This window comes from Bombina bombina, chromosome 1 (genome assembly GCF_027579735.1).
Source record: "Bombina bombina isolate aBomBom1 chromosome 1, aBomBom1.pri, whole genome shotgun sequence".
Taxonomy (NCBI): Eukaryota; Metazoa; Chordata; class Amphibia; order Anura; family Bombinatoridae; genus Bombina; species Bombina bombina.
This window is the reverse complement of record NC_069499.1, coordinates 228978989-229003570: the sequence shown is the minus strand read 5'-3', so window position 1 is coordinate 229003570 and position 24582 is coordinate 228978989. Positions and strand designations below refer to the sequence as shown.

Below are 24582 nucleotides of genomic sequence, written 5' to 3'. Positions count from 1 at the left end.
CAGTGACTGGTCCTCCTGCTGGACAATCAAGAGTGCAGGCAAGTGCCATGTTATTTCTCATAGGATTTATTTTGGCACTACATAATTAATAAACTGCATCATTTTGGAAGTTTTGCAGACAGTTTGCAGGGTACTGTGTGGCAGTAGGAGGGAGATTTCTCTGAAATTAATCAATAATTTTCAGTTTAATTTTTTATTGGTGGCTCAGTCAGCGTAACTGCTTGTTCATGCAGTTGCTATTTTGGGAGCTTGTGAATATTTTTTACTTTAGATGTTAGCTGTTTTCGGCAGTGTGAGGAGAGTATGATGTCACTAGGAGGCGTGTCACCTCCTCTTAGCACGCGGCTTCTTGGCGCCATTTTCACAGAGAAGTCTTTCAGCGTATTTTACTCAGACTTCTTTCTGCTGTCTAAGGTTCTCCTGCAGTCCGAAAGGCCTCAAAAGTGATCGTTCCATGTAAGGAGGAGCAGGTAGGCACCTCAGCTTAGCGCTGAGGTATAGTGTGCCCAAGGTTTTTTCCAAATTATTTATATTTAACCTCTGGTTTTTTATCCTTAGAATAAGGGATTTGAGCAATAAATAGTGCTTTTGTGAGTGTATTTTTCTTAAAGAGACAGTAATACTTTTTAGTCTATTTTAAAAGTTTAATTTTTTTCTTTATTCTGGGTGTTTAACATTCTGGTGCAAGATGGGCCTAGAGTCTAGGCCTTATGCTGAATGCAGACTTTGTTTGGATACCCAAGTAGAGCCCTCTTTGCCGTTTTGCAGTTCTTGTATTGAGAGAACTATTATGTACAAGGACAAACTTTTTGTTACTGAGGCACATTTCCTTCAGGATGATGTTGTTCAGGCACTGCCACAACCTCTTTCCTGTACGTCCCAATCTGTAGTTATGTCACATGCAGTGCCCTGCGCTTCCTCTCAGGCTCCGGATGGAGTGTTTTTAAAGTCTGAGATAGCGGCTCAGGTATCCACAGCGGTATCTGAGGCGCTAGCAGCCTTCTCCATGCTGCAGGGGAAGTGTAAGAGGAAATCTATAGAATCAGATAAGGTATCTGTTCCTGTTCAGGCTGACCGGATTCCTCTCTCACATAGATCAGAGGAGGAAGATACTTCGGTAGCTTCTGAGGGTGAAATCTCAGATTTGGAAAGTGTAATTCCTTCGTCTGATGCTGAAGTGGTTTCCTTCAGATTCAAGCTTGAGCACCTCCGTGTTTTGTTAAAGGAGGTTTTAGCTACGTTGGATGACTCCGATACACCTATCGATGTCAAACCTAAAAAGTCTAGTAAGTTAAATAGATACTTTGATGTTCCTTCATCTGGGGAGGCGTTTCTAGTGCCAGACCGTGCCATGGAAATTATTACCAAGGAATGGGAGAGACCAGGAATTCCTTTTTCTCCCTCCCCTGTTTTCAGGAAAATGTTCCCTGTGGCTGACTCCATCAAGGAATCATGGCAGACAGTTCCCAAAGTGGAAGGAGCGATTTCCACTCTGGCTAAGAGAACTACTATTCCTACTAGTAGTTATTAGTAGTTGCTCCTTTAAGGATCCTATGGATATGAAGGAGGCCCTTTTAAAGAAGATGTATACTCATCAGGGGCTGTAATGGCAACCGGCGGTATGCATTGCGACAGTGACCAGTGCGGTTTGTTGCTTTGTCGGAGTTTCTTCAGGCTGAGACTCCTTTGGCGGAGATTCAGGATAGGATTAAAGATCTTAAGCCAATTCCTTTATCACTGATGCTTCCTTGCAGGTCATTAAGTTGGGAGCCAAAATATCTGGCTTTGCAATCTTAGCGCGTAGGGCGCTATGGCTTAAATCTTGGTCTGCTGATGTTTCTTCAAAATCTAAACTTTTGGCAATCCCTTACTAGGGAAAGACCTTGTTCGGACCGGCATTAGCAGAAATTATTTCTGATATCATGGTGGTAAAGGATAATTTCTGCCTCAAAACAAGAAGAACCAATCGAAAGGACGCCAGATTAATTTTCGTTCCTTTTGTAACTTTAGAGGTAAGTCTTCCCTGCCTCTACCAAACAGGAGCAATCCCTCTTGGAAGCCTGGTCAACCCTGGAACAAGGGGAAGCAATCTAAGAAACCCTCAGCTGAATCCAAGTCAGCATGAAGGGGTTGCCCCCAATCCGGGATCGGATCAAGTGGGGGGCAGGCTCTCTGTTTGCGCAAGCTTGGGAGCGGGTTGTCCCAGACCCGTGGGCAGTGGACATTGTTTCTCAGGGATACAAGTTAGAGTTCAAGACCTTTCCTCCCAGAGACAGGTTCCACATCTCAAGATTATCTTTAGACCAGATAAAAAAAGAGGCGTTCTTGAAATGTGTGCAGGACCTTTCCCTTTTGGGATTGATAGTGCCTGTCTCAAATTCTGCCTCATTCAAGAGTGCCAATTCATGACAACCAAAGACCTGAAGGATGCATACTTGCACGTTCCCATTTACAGGGATCATCACAAATATCTGAGGTTTGCCTACCTAGACAAACATTTTCAATTTGTAGCACTTCCATTCGGCCTGGCCACAGCTCCCCAAATTGTCTCAAAGGTCCTGGGAGCTCTATTGGCAGTGATTCGGTCTCTGGGAATTGCAGTGGCGCCTTATCTGAATGACATTCTGGTTAAGGCGCCATCCTTGCAACTAGCAGAATCTCACACAAAGATCTTGTTGGCGTTTCTTCATTCCCACGGTTGGAAGATCAATCTGGGGAAAAATTCTCTTGTTCCGACTACAAGAGTGACCTTCTTAGGAACCATTATAGATTCTCTAGGCATGAACATTTTTCTGACAGAGGTCAGAAGAGCCAAGATTCTGTCTGATTGCCTGTCCCTTCAGTCGGTGACATGGCCATCAGTGGCCCAATGCATGGAGGTAATCGGGTTGATGATGGCTTCCATGGACATAGTTCTATTTGCTCAGTTCCATTTGAGACCTCTGCAGTTATGCATGCTCTCCCATTGAAACGGGGATTATACAGATCTGTTTCAGAGAATTGTTCTGGATCAATCAACAAGGGACTCCCTACCGTGGTAGCTGTCACAAGAACATCTGTCCCAGGGGACATGTTTTTAGAGACTCTCTTGGGTAATTGTGACCACGGATGCCAGCCTGTTGGGTTGGGGAGCAGTCTGGGATTCGTTGAAGGGGCAGGGACTTTGGTCTCAGGAGGAATCTGCTCCCCCTTTAAACATTCTGGAGTTGAGAGGGATATTCAATGCCTTGATGGCTTGACCTCAGCTGGCCTTAGCCCGGTTCATCAGGTTCCAGACGGACAATATACCCTCAGTGGCCTACATCTACCACCAAGGGGGAACCCAGAGTTCCTTAGCCATGAAGATGGTGACAGGGATCATCCAGTGGGCGGAGGCTCACAATTACTGTCTATCTGCCATCCACATCCCAGGAGTGGACAATTGGGAAGCGAATTTTCTGAGCAGACAGATTTTTCATCCCGAGGAGTGGAAACTCCATCCGGAAGTGTTCTCCAGGTTAACAACCAAATGGGGATTACCAGAATTCTCTCATCAGAACAACAAGCTCCCAAAGTACAGCTTGAGGTTGAGAGATCCTCAAGCTTTTTTGATAGATGCTCTGGCAGTTCCTTGGAACTTCAGGTTTGCATATCTATTGCCTCCATTTGCTCTCCTTCCGCGAGTCATCGCTCTGATCGAGCAGGAGAAAGCATCAGTGATTCTAATAGCTCCAGCTTGGCCTCACAGGATCTGATATGCAGATCTAGTAGAGATGTCGTCCCTGCCTCCGTGGAGACTACCTCTGAGGAAGGACCTTCTGCTTCAAGGCCCCTTCCTTCATCCAAATCTCACTTCTCTGTAGCTGACTGCTTGGAGATTGAACGCTTGATTTTAGCTAAGCGTGGGTTTTCTGAATCGGTCATTAAGACCATGGTTCAGGCTCGTAAGCCTGTCGCTAGAAAGATTTACCATAAGATATGGCGTAAATATCTTTATTGGTGTGAGTCTAAAGGATATTCTTGTAGTAAGGTCAGGATCCCTAGGATCTTATCTTTTCTCCAGGAAGGCCTTGAGAAGGGTATATCTGTCAGTACCCTAAAAGGTCAGATTTCCGATTTATCTATTCTGCTGCACAAGCGTCTGGTAGTTGTGCTGGATGTACAATCTTTTTCTTCTTAAGGTTGTTTCGGACAGAAATATTAATCAGGAAATTGTTCCTTCTATCTGTCCTAATCCTTCTCATAAAGAGCACTTGTTGCACAACTTAGACGTTGTGCGGGCTCTTAAATTCTATCTGCAGGCTACGAAGGACTTTAGTCAGTCTTCTGCATTGTTTGTTTGCGTTTCTGGAAAACGTAAGAGTTATAAAGCTACTGCCACTTCTCTTTGTCTCTGGTTGAGAAGTATTATTCGTTTGGCATATGAGACTGCTGGTCAGCAGCCTCCTGAGAGAATTACAGCTCACTCCACTAGGGCGGTGTCTTCTTAGGCCTTCAAAAATAAGGCCTCTGTAGAACAGATTTGTAAGGCTGTGACTATAAATTTGATACTTTTGCCTCAGCTGAGACTTCTTTTGGGAGAAAGGTTCTGCAAGCAGTGGTGCCTTCTGTTTAGGTTACCTGTATTGCCCTCCCTAATAATCTGTGTCCTCTAGCTTGGGTATTGATTCCCAACAGTAATTGATGATTTTGTGGATTCACCATGTCTTAAGAAAGAAAACGAAATTTATGCTTACCTGATAAATTTATTTATTTCTTAACACGGTGAGTCCACGGCCCTCCCTGTTTTTCAGACAGTTTTTTTTATATAAACCTCTGCACCTTGTGTTATTTCCTTTCTCTCCTTTTCCTTCAGTCGAAGGACTGGGGGTTTTAGGAAGGGAAGTGATACTTAACAGCTTTGCTGAGGTGCTCTTTGCCTCCTCCTGCTGGCCAGGAGTTATATTCCCAATAGTAATTGATGATTCCATGGATTCACCGTGTCATGAAATTAATACATTTATCAGGTAAGCATAAATTTCGTTTTTTTATGTCTCTGGTGTTGGGCTGTGTAAATGCATATGGGTGCGCAACATAAGCCAGCGGTAGTGGCCCAGTGGTTAACTTAGCCACCTAGCATGTTGAAGGTTTGGAGTTTAAACACAGCGACAGCTGCTTGCATCTTAATTCAGGCATGGGCAATTGGGATGTGGATTACAGGAGTTGTCAGACTTTTTACTCAGGAGAATGGTCTCTTAATCAAGAGATTTTTGACTGTGTCGTAAACACGTTGGGAATGCCATAGATAGATCTCATGGCTTCTCGCCTGAATAATAAATTACTAAGGTACAGCTCGCGGTCGAGTGATACTCAAGCAGAGCTGATAGATGCATTGAAGACTCCGTGGTGGTACAATCTAGTACAGGTATACCTCACTTTACAGCGCTTCACTTTACAGCGATTCGCTAATACAGCGCTTTGTGGAGCTGAAGTTCAACCTCCAAGGATTTTGAAACAGTGCTATAATCATTGTGAGATTGCTAGAAAAGTGAATGGCACCATTTTGTTATGCTTAGTTCACTCTGTTTATAGAGCAATCTGTGTCTCAGTGCTATAGTCTGGCAAATTTTACTCCAGTAATTGTCACAATTTTACAGGTACAGTATTTATTGAATATTAATTGAATACTTGCTGTGCGAGTGTTAAACTAAACATAGCACTATTGCACCCCTAATATATGTTAGTTCAAACATGTTTTCAGGATTTTAAACACTGAAAAGAAAGCTAAAACTGCCTTGTTTCACTTTAAGGCGGTTTTCACTTTACAGCGGGGCTCCGGTCCCTAACCCGCTGTATGAGCGGGGTATACCTGTATACCTGTTTCCTCTTCCGTGAATGGTAGCATGTCTCAAGCAAGAGAATGTTCCAGCTATTCTCATAGCTCTGGCATGGCCTCGCAGGACCTGATACGTGGATCCTGTGAGGATGTCCAGTGCTCCAAATTGGCGTCTACCTCTGAGATACGATCTTCTGCCTCAGGGCCCATTCTTCTATTAAAACCTTCAATTTCTCAACTTAACTGCGTGGAGATTGAATGGTTGATACTTTCACAGAGAGGTTTCTTTGATTCTGTAATTGATACTCTAATCAGGCCTGTAAGCCTGTTACTAGAAAAATTTACCATAAGGTATGGAAAGTCTATTTATCCTGGTGTTCTCAGCAGGATTATTCCTGATATTCATTACGAATTCCTGAGATTCTCCAGTTTCTGCAGGAAGGTCTTGATAACGCATTCTCTGCTAATTCCTTAAAGGGTCTGATTTTGTCTTTGTCTTGTTATACAGGAAATTAACTTGGTTGCCTGACATTCAATCTTTTGCTCAGGCTCTGAGCATAATAAGACCAGTAATAAAGTCATCTGCTCCTCCGTGGAGTTTGAATCTGGTTTTGAAGGTTTTACAAAACCCTCTTTTTGAACATATGCGTAATCTGGATCTAAAGCTACTTTCTTAGAAGGTGCTTTTTTTTAGCTGTTTGTTCTGCACACAGTGTGTCAGAATTGTCAGCTCTTTCTTGGGAGGTTCCTTATTTAGTGTTCCATCAAGAAAAGGCTGTTTTTAGGCCACAATCAGGTTTTCTTCCTATGGTTGTGTCAGCTGAAAATATTAATCAGGAAACAGTTGTTCCTTCTTGTGTCCTAACCCTAAATCTCCAAAGGAGAGAATTGCATAATTTGGATGTTGTTATGGCGTTGAAATTTTATCTTCAGACGACTAAAGATTTTCGTCAGACTTCCAGCCCGTTTCTGTTATTGCCTGGTAAACGTAAGGGTCAAAAGGCCACGTCGGCGTCCTTATCTTTTTGGTTGAAGAACATTATTCACAGAGCTTACTTGGAAGCTGGCCAAGATCCATGTGTCAGAATTACTGCTCATTCCACTCGTTCAATTTCTACTTCCTGGGCTTTCAAGAATGAGGTCTCTGTAGAACAAATTTTCAAAGCTGCGACATGGTCTTCTCTTCATACTTTTATGAAGTTTTAGCATTTTGATGTGTTTGCCTCAATGGAGGCTGCTTTTGTTAAAAAGTTCTTTAGTAGGTGGTGCCTGGTAGGTGTCTGCCTAACCTTATACAGTATATATAGTGGCCATCGTAGTTTGCATCTCTTTACCCTACTGTCTTTCGTACTACTTTCCTCTGCTTTAAATACTACTACTGGGAGAGAAGGGGAAGCAGGATGGATATATGTAAAGCTTTGTTAGAGTGTATTTGCCGCCTCCTGGTGGCCAGGTGATGTAGTTCCTGAGAATAAAGATCTCGTGGATTCTCACTACCAAGAAGGAAAATAATTTATCAGGTATGAATTAATTATGTTTTTCATAAGGTTAAAGGGTAGTCAAAACGTTTAGATTGGCATATAAAATGCTTTCTTATTCATAGTAAAAAGCATTGCAATATACTTTCATAATTTATTTTGCCCCTTTTGCCTGTAATTTAAGTTAAAATTGTGGATTTTCCGGTCCTGAGAACTAAAACCTGTCGGGCTTAACAAGCCTAACCTTCCTACATACATGCCCCTAATGTGCAGTTTATCTTATGTTTGCAGAAGACAAACCATAGAGATTATGTTAACATAATGACAGTGTCTTCTCCAAATGCAAGTCCAGATAAGGAAAGTGATGAATGAAGTTTGGTCATTGAAAAGTGATAGCAGCAAAAAATGTTACTCTGTCCTAATAATGTTCATACTCTGCTGGCATGTTGCTCTATTAGAAGACTGCAGAAAAATGTTATTACAAGGTGTTACCTGTCCCCTTAAAAACACCCCACACACAATAATTTATTTAAATCACTATGAAATCAGGGTAACACTTTTTCTCTACTCCTGCAGTATTTGCTGCTGTTGCACAATATGTGTGTGTTCTTGTATTTGTATATATTAATAAAAACAAGTTCTCTTTCAGCTTCCAGTATCACAACCTTTACTGGAGAAGCTAACATGTGCCCTCGTTGTGGGAAAAAAGTATATTTTGGTAAGAAAATGTATTTCATTTTTGTTTTTTTACACCAAGAATAGCTCTGAGAACACTCTTTGTATATTTCTTTTACTTAAAGGGACAGTTTGCCCTAAACTATTCTCCCCTTTAATTTGTTCCCAATGGTCCATTTTACCTGCTTAAACCTTTCTATCAGCAATTGAAATGGCTGAATTTCTCTGTGTCATCCATACCTGTACTGAAAATTTCTATACTTGAAGGAATATTAAAGCCAAAAAAAATTATTTTGTGATTCAGACAGTGCATATAATTTTTTAAAAAAGTTTCCAATTTACCTCTATTATCAAATTTACTTCATTCACATAGTATTCTTTGTTGAAGAGATACCTAGGTAGGTGTCTGAAGCACTACATGTCAGGGAATAGTGCTGCCGTCTAGTTCTCTTGCATATGGATAACATTCTTGAAAAGCTGCCGCCATATAGTGCTTCAGTCATGTGCATGCTTCTGAGCTTTTTTTCAACAAAAGATACCAAGAGAATGAAAGCAATCAGATGAAAAAAGTAAATTGAAAAGTTGTTTAAAATAGCATGCTCTATCTGAATCATAGGAAAATAATAATTTTGTGTTTTATCTCCCTTAAGTATAAGCTATAAAAAAGCTCTGTAAACATAGCCAGCAGAAGAAATTACACTCCCAGTGGGGAGGAAAGTGAGATGGTAGGAAAAATAAGTAATACAATGTTAATTTCCAATTGTTGTCTCTTATTGGGATTTGAGGGTCGATTTATCAAAGGCTTTACCAGCCTTCGCTCTCTACGACTGCAGGTTCTCACAAGTGAACCTGCAGTCCGTATTTTTAAAGGAGCGGTCATCAGACCGCTCCCTCTGTAACCTCTTAGCGAGACTTGGGAGATTGACAGCTGCTGTCCATGTGTGATTGGCTGTGCGAGTGCAGGGGACGACGTTGCACAAGAGCGCAAAATTGCGTTCTTGTGCAATGCTGAATTACGGCAGCAGAATTCAACCATTCAGAGGCAAGCTGCGGCTGACAGGGGAGTGTATATACGCCCCTGTCCGCCGAAGCTTGATAAATGGACCCCTTAGTATACAAACAGAGATAAGCATTTGTGTGTAGAGAAAGTGACAACATAAGGAGATCTACAAGCTCAAGCCATTTTGATGGATTCTGGTGTCAAAGCCAGCTTTTTCATATACAAAATTAAACCTAAAGAAGAAATGTATCATACATTCTATACTGCTGGTATAACAAGTCATTGGAAACACGTTAAGGGAAAAACAATTTTACAGGAAACTGCCCCTTTAATATATTATTGTCTGGTATTGCCACTTCTAGAGATTTGTAGCAAGGTATGCAGGATTTAAAAACACTTGCACACATTTCTGGTAGTAGAAATTCTCAAGGCTACAACAGTTACATTAATCAGTATAATATCTGTTCTATATTAGTTCATTTTTAAAGGTTGTTCTTTGCTAGACCTTAATGGTTTATTATTTAAAACATGAGGTATTAGATTTGCATGGAAACATAACATAATTGATAATTATTGGAGCATTAGTTTTTGTGCTTTTGTTCCTTTGACAGCTGAGAAGGTGACGTCACTGGGGAAGGACTGGCATCGCCCTTGCCTGCGCTGTGAGCGCTGTTCCAAGACTTTGACTCCTGGAAGCCATGCTGAGGTAAGATTGAAAATATTTATAGTGAATAGACTAAAATTAGACATATATATCAACAGGTCCCATTGTGATTAGTAGAGAATAAAAAAAAAAAGCCAACCCCTAAATGTTAATGAATTTTGTGTGCTTCAAAAAAATCAATTAGTTAATAAAGTTATAAGAAAGATACATTGCCTGCAGAATATTTCTGACTACTATTAAAAATCCACAATAAACTTAAGATAATCTAACAAAAGATTCACTAGAGGGCGCTCATAAATAAATGTGAAAAGAACACACAAACATAAAGTGATTGTGCACATTCAAAATTTAACAGCGTCAATCGATAATAACAAGAAAGATTAATACAAAAAAATATTCTATATGCAAAAATATATCAACCAAAATGTTTACTCTCCCCTAGTTTTGAAAGCTTAAAGCACTCCCTAAAGACTCTACTATTCAGGGATGCATACAACCTACACTAACCTTTCTAACTCCATAGCTATCCCCTCGAACCCCTTACTATGTAAGCCTATGAGCCTAGGTGTTTGTAGATCACCTTCATAAGAGCCGACTACAACAGTGCAACTCTCGGCAGGGCCCTCTACCCATTTGATCCCCATAAATGTTATCTTTTATACCGCCTATGTTTATAGCGCTGTGGCATCTGTTGGCGCTCTACAAATACGTGAAGATGATAATAAAATTAAGTGCAATACCACCCAACTTAAGTTTCCATGAGAGGGATCATCAAAGTGAACAGTCTCTGTTGCCAAATAACATTGCTGATAGACAACTCCTCCTTCTTTGAACTCAGTCTCAGTTCATCAAAACGCCAACAGTGAACAAATAATTCTAAAGTGGGTACTCACAATACTTAAATAATATGCAGGTGTGGGCAAGGCAGGCTGAGACTTCTGAGTAGCTCAGCAAACTCTCAGGTTAATCCAGCAGGAATAAAGATGACTTCTTTCAAATTGATAAATGATTCTTCATGAATTTATTTTAAACATAAAAAATCCCCTATATGGGAAAATAAAAACATGTACATTAAATACACGTTAGGCAACGCATTTCTCTTCTCCTCTGGCCGTTTCCTAAGGCCAATGTGTATAATTAAGAATTCACCTTACAGCCTAATCTATACCAAACATATTTATCGTTATCAGACACATGAGCATCATTCATTCATTAACCAATGATTATAAAAAGCATTAAAAAAGAGTCTTACCATAATACGTCACCAATATTTATCGTATACTGCAAAAACTAATCAGAAGTCTTAGCCTGCCTTGCTCACACCTGCATATTAGGTGTTTAAAGTATTGTCAGTACCCACTTGGGAATTACTTTACTTTACTTGGAGCATTTCGATACGCAATGTTGCGCCCCCTGTTTCTTTCATGTAATTAGCAAGAGTCCATGAGCTAGTGACGTATGGGATATACATTCCTACCAGGAGGGGCAAAGTTTCCCAAACCCCAAAATGCCTATAAATACACCCCTCACCACACCCACAATTCAGTTTTACAAACTTTGCCTCCTATGGAGGTGGTGAAGTAAGTTTGTGCTAGAGTCTACGTTGATATGCGCTCCGCAGCAAGTTGGAGCCCGGTTTTCCTCTCAGCGTGCAGTGAATGTCAGAGGGATGTGAGGAGAGTATTGCCTATTTTGAATGCAGTGATCTCCTTCTACGGGGTCTATTTCATAGGTTCTCTGTTATCGGTCGTAGAGATTCATCTCTTACCTCCCTTTTCAGATCGACGATATACTCTTATTTATATACCATTACCTCTGCTGATTCTCGTTTCAGTACTGGTTTGGCTTTCTACAAACATGTAGATGAGTGTCCTGGGGTAAGTAAATCTTATTTTCTGTGACACTCTAAGCTATGGTTGGGCACTTTGTTTATAAAGTTCTAAATATATGTATTCAAACATTTATTTGCCTTGACTGAGAATGTTCAACATTCCTTATTTTCAGACAGTCAGTTTCATATTTGGGATAATGCATTTAAATCAATCATTTTTTCTTACCTTAAAAAATTTGACTCTTTTTTCCCTGTGGGCTGTTAGGCTCGCGGGGGCTGAAAATGCTTCATTTTATTGCGTCATTCTTGGCGCGGACTTTTTTGGCGCAAAAAATCTTTTCTGTTTCCGGCGTCATACGTGTCGCCGGAAGTTGCGTCATTTTTGACGTCCTTTTGCGCCAAAAATGTTGGCGTTCCGGATGTGGCGTCATTTTTGGCGCCAAAAAGCATTTAGGCGCCAAATATTGTGGGCGTCTTATTTGGCGCTAAAAAATATGGGCGTCGCTTTTGTCTCCACATTATTTCAGTCTCATTTTTTCTTTGCTTCTGGTTACTAGAAGCTTGTTCTCTGGCATTTTTTCCCATTCCTGAAACTGTCATTTAAGGAATTTGATCAATTTTGCTTTATATGTTGTTTTTTCTCTTACATATTGCAAGATGTCTCACGTTGCATCTGAGTCAGAAGATACTTCAGGAAAATCGCTGTCTAGTGCTGGAACTACCAAAGCTAAGTGTATCTGCTGTAAACTTTTGGTAGCTATTCCTCCGGCTGTTGTTTGTATTAATTGTCATGACAAACTTGGTAATGCAGATAATATTTCCTTTAGTAATGTACCATTGCCTGTTGCAGTTCCTTCAACATCTAAGGTGCAGAATGTTCCTGATAACATAAGAGATTTTGTTTCTGAATCCATCAAGAAGGCTATGTCTGTTATTTCTCCTTCTAGTAAACATAAAAAATCTTTTAAAACTTCTCTCTCTACAGATGAATTTTTAAATGAACATCATCATTCTGATTCTGATGACTCTTCTGGTTCAGAGGATTCTGTCTCAGAGATTGATGCTGATAAATCTTCATATTTATTTAAAATGGAATTTATTCGTTCTTTACTTAAAGAAGTACTAATTGCTTTAGAAATAGAGGATTCTGGTCCTCTTGATACTAATTCTAAACGTTTAGATAAGGTATTTAAATCTCCTGTGGTTATTCCAGAAGTTTTTCCTGTTCCTAATGCTATTTCTGAAGTAATTTCCAGAGAATGGGATAAATTGGGTAATTCATTTACTCCTTCTAAACGTTTTAAGCAATTATATCCTGTGCCGTCTGACAGATTAGAATTTTGGGACAAAATCCCTAAAGTTGATGGGGCTATTTCTACCCTTGCTAAACGTACTACTATTCCTACGGCAGATGGTACTTCGTTTAAGGATCCTTTAGATAGGAAAATTGAATCCTTTCTAAGAAAAGCTTATCTGTGTTCAGGTAATCTTCTTAGACCTGCTATATCATTGGCTGATGTTGCTGCAGCTTCAACTTTTTGGTTGGAAACTTTAGCACAACAAGTAACAGATCATGATTCTCATAATATTATTATTATTCTTCAGCATGCTAATAATTTTATCTGTGATGCCATTTTTGATATTATCAGAGTTGATGTCAGGTTTATGTCTCTAGCTATTTTAGCTAGAAGAGCTTTATGGCTTAAGACTTGGAATGCTGATATGGCTTCTAAATCAACTCTACTTTCCATTTCTTTCCAGGGTAACAAATTATTTGGTTCTCAGTTGGATTCTATTATCTCAACTGTTACTGGTGGGAAAGGAACTTTTTTACCACAGGATAAAAAATCTAAGGGTAAAAACAGGGCTAATAATCGTTTTCGTTCCTTTCGTTTCAACAAAGAACAAAAGCCTGATCCTTCATCCTCAGGAGCAGTTTCAGTTTGGAAACCATCTCCAGTCTGGAATAAATCCAAGCCTTCTAGAAAGGCAAAGCCTGCTTCTAAGTCCACATGAAGGTGCGGCCCTCATTCCAGCTCAGCTGGTAGGGGGCAGGTTACGTTTTTTCAAAGAAATTTGGATCAATTCTGTTCACAATCTTTGGATTCAGAACATTGTTTCAGAAGGGTACAGAATTGGTTTCAAGATGAGACCTCCTGCAAAGAGATTTTTTCTTTCCCGTGTCCCAGTAAATCCAGTGAAAGCTCAAGCATTTCTGAATTGTGTTTCAGATCTAGAGTTGGCTGGAGTAATTATGCCAGTTCCAGTTCCGGAACAGGGGATGGGGTTTTATTCAAATCTCTTCATTGTACCAAAGAAGGAGAATTCCTTCAGACCAGTTCTGGATCTAAAAATATTGAATCGTTATGTAAGGATACCAACGTTCAAAATGGTAACTGTAAGGACTATCTTGCCTTTTGTTCAGCAAGGGCATTATATGTCCACAATAGATTTACAGGATGCATATCTGCATATTCCGATTCATCCAGATAATTATCAGTTCCTGAGATTCTCTTTTCTGGACAAGCATTACCAGTTTGTGGCTCTGCCGTTTGGCCTAGCTGCAGCTCCAAGAATTTTTACAAAGGTTCTCGGTGCCCTTCTGTCTGTAATCAGAGAACAGGGTATTGTGGTATTTCCTTATTTGGACGATATCTTGGTACTTGCTCAGTCTTTACATTTAGCAGAATCTCATACGAATCGACTTGTGTTGTTTCTTCAAGATCATGGTTGGAGGATCAATTTACCAAAAAGTTCATTGATTCCTCAGACAAGGGTAACCTTTCTGGGTTTCCAGATAGATTCAGTGTCCATGACTCTGTCTTTAACAGACAAGAGACGTCTAAAATTGATTTCAGCTTGTCGAAACCTTCAGTCACAATCATTCCCTTCGGTAGCCTTATGCATGGAAATTCTAGGTCTTATGACTGCTGCATCGGACGCGATCCCCTTTGCTCGTTTTCACATGCGACCTCTTCAGCTCTGTATGCTGAATCAATGGTGCAAGGATTACATAAAGATATCTCAATTAATATCTTTAAAACCGATTGTACGACACTCTCTAACGTGGTGGACAGATCACCATCGTTTTATTCAGGGGGCTTCTTTTGTGCTTCCCGACCTGGACTGTAATTTCAACAGATGCAAGTCTCACAGGTTGGGGAGCTGTGTGGGGATCTCTGACGGCACAAGGAGTTTGGGAATCTCAGGAGGTGAGATTACCGATCAATATTTTGATATTTTCAGAGCTCTTCAGTTTTGGCCTCTTCTGAAGAGAGAATCGTTCATTTGTTTTCAGACAGACAATGTCACAACTGTGGCATACATCAATCATCAAGGAGGGACTCACAGTCCTCTGGCTATGAAAGAAGTATCTCGAATTTTGGTTTGGGCGGAATCCAGCTCCTGTCTAATCTCTGCGGTTCATATCCCAGGTATAGACAATTGGGAAGCGGATTATCTCAGTCGCCAAACGTTGCATCCGGGCGAATGGTCTCTTCACCCAGAGGTATTTCTTCAGATTGTTCAAATGTGGGAACTTCCAGAAATAGATCTGATGGCGTCTCATCTAAACAAGAAACTTCCCAGGTATCTGTCCAGATCCCGGGATCCTCAGGCGGAGGCAGTGGATGCATTATCACTTCCTTGGAAGTATCATCCTGCCTATATCTTTCCGCCTCTAGTTCTTCTTCCAAGAGTAATCTCCAAGATTCTGAAGGAATGCTCGTTTGTTCTGCTGGTAGCTCCGGCATGGCCTCACAGGTTTTGGTATGCAGATCTTGTCCGGATGGCCTCTTGCCAACCGTGGACTCTTCCGTTAAGTCCAGACCTTCTGTCACAAGGTCCTTTTTTCCATCAGGATCTGAAATCCTTCAATTTAAAGGTATGGAGATTGAACGCTTGATTCTTGGTCAAAGAGTTTCTCTGACTCTGTGATTAATACTATGTTACAGGCTCGTAAATCTGTATCTAGAGAGATATATTATAGAGTCTGGAAGACTTATATTTCTTGGTGTCTTTCTCATCATTTTTCTTGGCATTCTTTTAGAATACCGAGAATTTTACAGTTTCTTCAGGATGGTTTAGATAAGGGTTTGTCCGCAAGTTCCTTGAAAGGACAAATCTCTGCTCTTTCTGTTCTTTTTCACAGAAAGATTGCTATTCTTCCTGATATTCATTGTTTTGTACAAGCTTTAGTTCGTATAAAACCTGTCATTAAGTCAATTTCTCCTCCTTGGTGTTTGAATTTGGTTCTGGGGGCTCTTCAAGCTCCTCCGTTTGAACCTATGCATTCATTGGACATTAAATTACTTTCTTGGAAAGTTTTGTTCCTTTTGGCAATCTCTTCTGCCAGAAGAGTTTATGAATTATCTGCTCTTTCTTGTGGGTCTCCTTTTCTGATTTTTCATCAGGATAAGGCGGTGTTGCGAACTTCTTTTGAATTTTTACCTAAAGTTGTGAATTCCAACAACATTAGTAGAGAAATTGTGGTTCCTTCATTATGTCCTAATCCTAAGAATTCTAAGGAGAAATCGTTGCATTCTTTGGATGTTGTTAGAGCTTTGAAATATTATGTTGAAGCTACTAAGTCTTTCCGAAAGACTTCTAGTTTATTTGTTATCTTTTCCGGTTCTAGAAAAGGCCAGAAAGCTTCTGCAATTTCTTTGGCATCTTGGTTGAAATCTTTAATTCATCTTGCCTATGTTGAGTCGGGTAAAACTCCGCCTCAGAGGATTACAGCTCATTCTACTAGGTCAGTTTCTACTTCCTGGGCGTTTAGGAATGAAGCTTCGATTGATCAGATTTGCAAAGCAGCAACTTGGTCCTCTTTGCATACTTTTACTAAATTCTACCATTTTGATTATTTTCTTCTTCTGAAGCAGTTTTTGGTAGAAAAGTACTTCAGGCAGCGGTTTCAGTTTGAATCTTCTGCTTATGTTTTTCATTAAACTTTATTTTGGGTGTGGATTATTTTCAGCAGGAATTGGCTGTCTTTATTTTATCCCTCCCTCTCTAGTGACTCTTGCGTGGAAAGATCCACATCTTGGGTAATCATTATCCCATACGTCACTAGCTCATGGACTCTTGCTAATTACATGAAAGAAAACATAATTTATGTAAGAACTTACCTGATAAATTCATTTCTTTCATATTAGCAAGTGTCCATGAGGCCCCGCCCTTTTTTTGTGGTGGTTATGATTTTTGTATAAAGCACAATTATTCCAATTCCTTATTTTATATGCTTTCGCACTTTTTTATCACCCCACTTCTTGGCTATTCGTTAAACTGAATTGTGGGTGTGGTGAGGGGTGTATTTATAGGCATTTTGAGGTTTGGGAAACTTTGCCCCTCCTGGTAGGAATGTATATCCCATACGTCACTAGCTCATGGACTCTTGCTAATATGAAAGAAATGAATTTATCAGGTAAGTTCTTACATAAATTATGTTTTTTAATTATTACTAGTGAAAACAAGCTGTAATTATGGTGGCACTCTTTACCCAGGACTTACAAGATGTACAGTACATGCAATTCAAAAACAGATTAATTGTTTTGTATCTAAGTGTTAATGGGCAATAAAATCAGGTAATAGTTAATTTTATTCTAAAGAGCTGCAGAAATTCCTTGGCTCTTCTAATCGGAAGTTGATTTCTTCTGCTTAAAAAAAACTAAATATAGAGAACATTCCATTATTTCAGAGTAATAAAATGTAAACCAAATGTGTGAGAATATGCTTGTATGAAACTTATTCTGTATAGATAGTATACAAATAAACCTTCTCTTTAGGAAAAAAATGATTATCAATGTGTATATTTTTTTAGGATGTTACTAATGATTTGGTTTCATGCAATTATAGAGGTCATCTAGAATTCTAGGACTTTTCCCCCTAGACTATTAACATTAAAGGGACATTAAGAAAAAAAATATTTCATGATTTAGGTAGAGAATACAATTTTAAACAACATTCCAATTTACTTCTATTATCTAATTTGCTTAATTCTTTAGATGTTGGAAAAAATCACACGATTCTATGTGCAACCATTATCTATGTGCAACCACCAATCAGCAGCTACTGAGCCTATCTAGAGATGTTTTTCAGCAAAGGATATCAAGAGAATGAAGCACATTAGATTATAGAAGTAAATTAGAAAGTTGTTTAAAATAGCATGCTCTTTCTAAACCATGAAAGAAAAAATGTGGGTTTCATGTCCCTTTTAAGTTTCATTTATAATAATACAATTTAATATATGTATACAGTTGAAAATTGCTAACAAAATTGTTCATCTAATGGGATAAATTTGGTGCCAAAGGGAAAAATAGTTTGAAAGCCTTAAAGTATCTGTTTGTTTATATAAAATATCTGCTGTATAAAAGGGAAAGAGAGAACATGTAAACTGCAGTACAATTACCTGTGTAATATATATTATGTGTAAATAATTGTGAGTCTGTGAAAGAATACCTAAAGGGCCATAATAGCCATAAATGACATGCTCTAATTTGTTTGAACTTGTAATTTTAAGCCTATAGACCCTACACTGCTAACCCCCGCACAGCAGTAGTGCATCTTGGGACCTACAGAGCACTGCTGGTCCCGAGTGAAAACCGCTGCTGATCCAATCAGCAGCACAAGTTGCACAAGGGCAGATACTCTATTTGCTTTCCAAATACTTTAAAATGGCCAAGTTCTTCAACAACTTTATTTTTTTTCTTGTAATGTTGCCCATTGCAGGAAAATATTTTGATGTTGAGTTTAGCATAAGATGAAAGATTCGGGTCCTGTGTCATGATAATCTCCCTTTTTTATAATTTGCACTGCTTTGCTAATCTGCTGGTATTGAATTATCTCTTGCTTAATGTGCATGAAAGAAAACTAGATTTTCTTCATAAATGGAAAAAGTCCACAGCTGCATTCATTACTTTTGGGAAATTCAGAACCTGGCCACCAGGAGGAGGCAAAGACACCCCAGCCAAAGGCTTAAATACCTCCCCCACTTCCCTCATTCCCTAGTCATTCTTCGCCTTTCGCCCCAGGAGGTTGGCAGAGAAGTATCAGACATTTACGATTTGTCTCTTATGGAGGGTAGTACTTTTCGGCATGGGACTGGAGTTTTAAGTAATCCTGTCAGCCTTTCAGTGATCGCCTGGATGAAAGTTCCGGAGATGCAGGGAGAGTCTTTCTGCAAAACCATCCCGACTCATTTTTAACAGCTCCATAAGCAATCGGCGTTGACGAGTTTCGCTGCCTACTTTCTTCTCTCAAGTACATGGCAGAGGCGAGGCTACTATCTATCACACTTGAAGGGCCATGATTCCTGTTCCACGGCGTAGATTCATTTTATTTTACTTTTTGCATGATTGGTTTGTATTACAAATGTTTTCTCGAGAGGCTACCACCTTGCGGAATCAACTAGAGTACTCAGGGTCTCAGTGAGGCTCCTTTTGTATCTTGGAATCAAGGGTTAATATCTCCTAAGGGGGGTTATATGAACAGTTTTTTTTTTAATCATGTTTGTTATGTGATTCGACCTGCTTATGTGTAGTGTTATTTAGGTTCATAGTTTTGTAGAACATAGCGGCCTTGGAAGTGAAGTGGCCTTTGCAGTCAAGCACACTTTTTCTGGACTGTACGGCTTAACTTGTGATTGGGCGTGGTCACGTTTTTGACTCTCCAGTTCCGCATTCCTGACTGGGTGGCGTCGGAGAAATTCTGGTCTGCTAGTGTCTGGTGCATAGGAGGTTGTGAGTGCCCCAGCCATTGTGGGTGTAAGGTGCCGTGTAGATTTTTTTTCAGATTTGGTCTATTTTTTGTATTCATATCCCAGTTATGGAGGATTCTGATGTTGAGATTGAAGTGGTCTCTGATTCAGATTCTACTTATTGTAGTAAATACGAATGGGTCCAGATGACACATGACAGTCAGTTATGTTCCATATGCCATGCTAGAGGACTCAATTCCTCGGGATCGAGGAATCTAGGGGCCGCTGAGCCATCTGCCTCTGGGAGTGCTGTCCCTCAAGTGGCGAGTTCCCTACCACTTACTGTTGCTATACGTGCAGGTGACCCAGATTATGCTTAGCCTTCCCTGGATGGGGGTTTGTTCCCTCTGGAGGTTGCGGCACGTTTCCGTATTCAAATCCTGATGGCGATGGCGCCTCTGCAGCTTCCAGATGTCTGCTTAAGGTTATGTTCGTGTCCAGTCAACCCGGGCCTCCCAGGCATGGGGTGGCCTGTTCAGCTCTCCGGGGGAGTGACTGTTCCTGAGGCTCGTTGGAAGCATGCTGTGCTTTTCATTATAGACTGGTGCGCCTTCGTGTTCTGTTATGGCTTGTTCTGGCATTGTTGGACGATCCCATCCTTAATAGATGTAGGAGTTCTCAGCCTTCTACTTCGAATAGCTCACAGAATTAAATATAAGGGGATGAAGTAATCTTCTTATAGTCTGTTATTGAGTATCCTTTCCAATCTGAGCTTGGATGAGCAGGGTTCCATTAGGCTGGTCCTGCAGGTGTGTCTTTTCCTTTTAGGCGAAAACTTACGGGTTACTTTTTCTTTTATTTAATCCGGTTAGGATGACTTTTATTTGATTTCAAAGCTCATGTTTGATTTCATATTTCTTTAGGAGTTTTCCTTCTGGAATCGATACTCGCAATTTCTTGATTGCACTGTTACTTCTACAGAAGTTGTTCTGGGGACATGTTTTAGTCCTATGTGTTGTCTGTTATTAATTTCTCCCTCCCTGGGGATGAATATTGCGTCCTAAACCGTAAAGGCTCTGGTTCAGACTGGTTCTGATTGGGTTCAGCTCCTTCTGTTTTTAGGCCCCTTTCACACACTTGAGGCGCCTGTTCTACTTGGCTGGTCCAGTTAGGACGCTGAGTGATTGCTTTATTTGTGTTTTTCTTAGCTTGTTTTACAAGGGTCAGCTAAGCATTCTGAGAGGACCTGAGGATCCGGGGGCATGGGGACTGGTAGGAGTCCTCAGCAGCCTTGAGCTGGTCGTTTCGGACTCAGTGGAATTCTAGTGCATCACACTCAGTTGGTTCCAATATCATTGGAATTTGAGTGTTTCCTTCCCCGCGTGGGTTGAAGTTTTGGAGGTTTTAGGGCCTCATTGCTGCCGTTATGGGCGGTCTTGCCCTTCCAGGGCTATTGGAATTGTTCTTTTGGATTTGTTCCTTTTTGAGGACTCTCCTTTCAGATCGAGATCTCTGGACTTTGTCTGTTCTCCTTAGAGGTTGACCTTGAGGTCTTTTCCTAATCTGAGGGTTAGTCTTCCTTATTAGGAATTAGAGGGTTCCGGGGTTTGGGATGCTGTGCATTCTTTTTCCTTCGATATAGTCCTCTGGTTTTGTATTACAAGGAGATTATGGAGTCTAGCCCTTTTCTCTTGTAAGGTGTATCCAATCCACGGATCATCCATTATTTGTGGGATATTCTCATTCCCAACAGGAAGTTGCAAGAGGACACCCCCAGCAGAGCTGTAATATAGCTCCTCCCCTAACTGTCATACCCAGTCATTCTCTTGCAACTCTCAACAAGCTAGGATGTTGTAGGAGAGAGTGGTTAAATATAGTTAGTTTATTTTCTTCAATCAAAAGTTTGTTATTTTTAAATAGTACCGGAGTTGTGCTATTTTATCTCAGGCAGTAAATAGAAGAAGAATCTGCCTGAGGTTTCTATGATCTTAGCAGGTTGTAACTAAGATCCATTGCTATTCTCACATATGTCTGAGGGGATTACACAGATGAGGTAACTTCAGCGAGAGAATGGCGTGCAGTTTATTCTGCTATCAGGTATGTGCAGTTATAATTTTTTCTAGAGATGGAAAACACTAGAAAATGCTGCTGATACCGGATTAATGTAAGTTAAGCCTGAATACAGTGATTTAATAACGACTGGTATCATGCTTACTCCCAGGGGTAATACCCTTATGATATTGCAATATAAACGTTTGCTGGCATGTTTAATAGTTTTTATATATGCATTGGTGATAAAACTTTATTGGGGCCTAGTTTTTTCCACATGGCTGGCTTAAATTTTGACTAGAAACAGTTTTACTGAGGCTTTCCACTGTTATAGTATAAAAGTTACAGTTGGTGCAGTTAAAATTACAAACTGTGACATCCAGCTTCCCTCAGGAGTCCCCTGTATGCTATAGACATCTCTAAAGGGCTCAAAGGCTTTCCAAAGTCGTTTATTGGGGAAGGTAGGGCTACAGCTTGCTGTGGCAGTTGGTTGTGACTGTTAAAAAAAAAAAAAAAAAAAAGTCTATTTCATTTTTTTGATCCGTTTTTTGAACTAAGGGGTTAATCATCCATTTGCAAGTGGATGCTATACTCTGCTAGCCTATTACATACACTGTAAAAATGTCGTTTGATTTACTGCATTTTTTCACTGTTTTTCAAATTCTGACAAAATTTGTTTCTCTTAAAGGCACAGTACCGTTTTTTATATTTGCTTGTTAACTTGACTCAAAGTGTTTTCCAAGCTTGCTAGTCTCATTGCTAGTCTGTATAAACATGTCTGACATAGAAGAAACTCCTTGTTCATTATGTTTAAAAGCCATGGTGGAACCCCCTCTTAGAATGTGTACCAAATGTACTGATTTCATTTTATGCAATAAAGATCATATTCTGTTTTTAAAAAAATTATCACCAGAGGAATCTGACGAGGGGAAAGTTATGCCGACTAACTCTCCCCACGTGTCAGACCCTTTGACTCCCGTCCAAGGGACTCACGCTCAAATGGCGCCAAGTACATCTAGGGCGCCCATAGCGTTTACTTTACAAGACATGGCGGCAGTCATGGATAATACACTGTCAGCGGTATTAGCCAGACTACCTGAACTTAGAGGTTAGCGAGATAGCTCTGGGGTGAGACAAAATGCAGAGCATACTGACGCTTTAAGAACCATGTCTGATACTGCCTCACAATATGCAGAAGCTGAGGAAAGAGAGCTTCAGTCAGTGGGTGATGTTAATGACTCAGGAAAGATACCTGATTCTAATATTTCTACATTTAAATTTAAGCTTGAACACCTCCGCGTGTTACTTAGGGAGGTTTTAGCTGCTCTGAATGACTGTGATACCATTGCAGTGCCAGATAAATTTTGTAGACTGGATAAATGCTTTGCAGTGCCGGTGTGTACTGATGTTTTTCCAATACCTAAAAGGTTTACAGAAATTATTAATAAGGAATGGGATAGACCAGGTGTGCCATTCTCTTCCCCTCCTATTTTTAGAAAAATGTTTTCCAATAGACGCCACCACACGGGACTTATGGCAGACAGTCCCTAAGGTGGAGGGAGCAGTTTCTGCTCTAGCAAAGCGTACTACTATCCCTGTCGAGGACAGTTGTGCTTTTTTAGAGCCAATGGATAAAAAATTAGAAGGTTGGGGCGGAGCTTGACCACGCTGGAAGATGGTCACACACTAGAAAGGCTCCTGCCTCTTATACTGATAAATAAGCTCTAAATAGCTTAAAAGCACTCTATAAAAACCCTTATTTTGAGATGACTGATCCAGCTTAACAGAACATCTTCACAACTGAAAAATTTTAGCCCTAGGAACTTTGAGCTTTTTATAATTACCCCGCCACTCCTTAGCCTGCCTACAAATGGCGCCTATTTAGGAGAATACCCCTTCAAACCGCTCATCGCTCCCATAAGACTTTACCGGACCTCTCTTACATCTTAAAGAAGCTTCCCGGCGAACTCAGGTACAACCCTAGACCCGTAAGCTCCAGCGCAAAGCATCGACCTGAACCGGAGATACAGCACTGACCGGGCTGTGGAACTGACGCAGCTACGCCACTCGGGTCCCGAAAACACTTAGTGCCGTCTCCGGCAACTCAAACCTCCGGATCTTTCCTCTCAACAGGTCCGGCAGAGAAGCGAGCACAAAACAGTGGCCCTAGCACAGCTGTCTCCGTAACACTCCAGATAGCCTACAAGGCCTCACGAAAGGAGAACCGGAATGGGTAAGCTGTCTATATTCAGGCGCTCTGCCAAAGACTACACGCCATCTTTACACCACTAAAGCAGAACGAGGCCTAAGCAAGACTCATAAAGAAAGGTATCACGGCCCTTACGGCATACACATCGTTAAGGGGACCCCCCCCTTATTTACCTATTACTTTGCGGCCCGTGGCATACCACATTTTATTCTCTAAAGTTATCACAGGGCACAAATAAGGAATAAATGCATGAATAACAGGGCATTTAACAAGACCTGCGCATTAAATCTAAAAAGGAGAACTTTTGCTTAAATAAACATATACTTGCAGGGGTATGCCTCTCAAAAAGAACAATAAAGCAGAAAAGATAACTGCCCCCAAGTCTATGAGCCATTACCTGAGACCCCTAGACCACACAAAAGAGGCCCCTGACATTAACATGGACAACCCTCAAGACCCTCTAGCACCCTCTATCCCATACCACGCTGATTCTAACCCCCAATTCGTTACTAAAGATGACATTAATCATTTGTCCTCTAAGGAGGACATCCAGGGGGTATTGACAGAAATGAGGAGCCTCTTTGGTGATCTCAGAAAGGACTTTTCCGCACTAGAAACTAGAGTCCTGAAGATTGAAAAGACCTCTCAAGACAACGCAAAACTGGGGGCGCAACATGCTGTTGATCTCCAAAACCATGCTGACAACCTACAATTTTTGAATGATAAACTGGAAGATTTGGATAACCGGGGCCGCAGGAACAACTTGCGGTTCCGCGGGGTATCTGAAACAGTCCACCCACAGAGCATCGAAGGTTATTTACAAGCTTTATTTCGCATCATTAAAGACTCTCCTTCATCACCTGACATTCCCATAGAAAGGGCCCACAGGGCCCTCAGGCCTAAACCACCAAATAAAGCGCCCCGAGAGACATAATAGTCAGATTCTTGAGCTATAAAGATAAGGAAGACCTTCTTCAAGGAGCCCGTAAGAAATCACCACTCACACATGCAGGCGAAGAAATCCAGGTTTTCTCTGACCTGTCTCCAGCGACTCTTCAAAAAAGAAGGGACTTAAACCATATCACATCTGTTTTACGTAACCACAGAATCCCATACAGATGGGGCTTCCCAGTCTCAATTATCGCTACCAACAATAACAAAACTTTCATCTTCAGGCCAGAGATGG

General features: G+C 40.6%; 1 protein-coding gene across 1 annotated transcript in view; it reads left to right on the top strand.

Annotated features, from left to right (window-relative positions):
• CRIP2 (cysteine rich protein 2) overlaps nucleotides 1–24582 on the top strand; it is a 228360-nt gene that overhangs the window by 161933 nt on the left and 41845 nt on the right. Inside the window, exons 5-6 of the mRNA XM_053697861.1 lie at nucleotides 7922–7990; nucleotides 9559–9653. Of these exons, the coding sequence (XP_053553836.1) occupies nucleotides 7922–7990; nucleotides 9559–9653 (164 nt within the window). The remainder of the gene's footprint in view (nucleotides 1–7921; nucleotides 7991–9558; nucleotides 9654–24582) is intronic.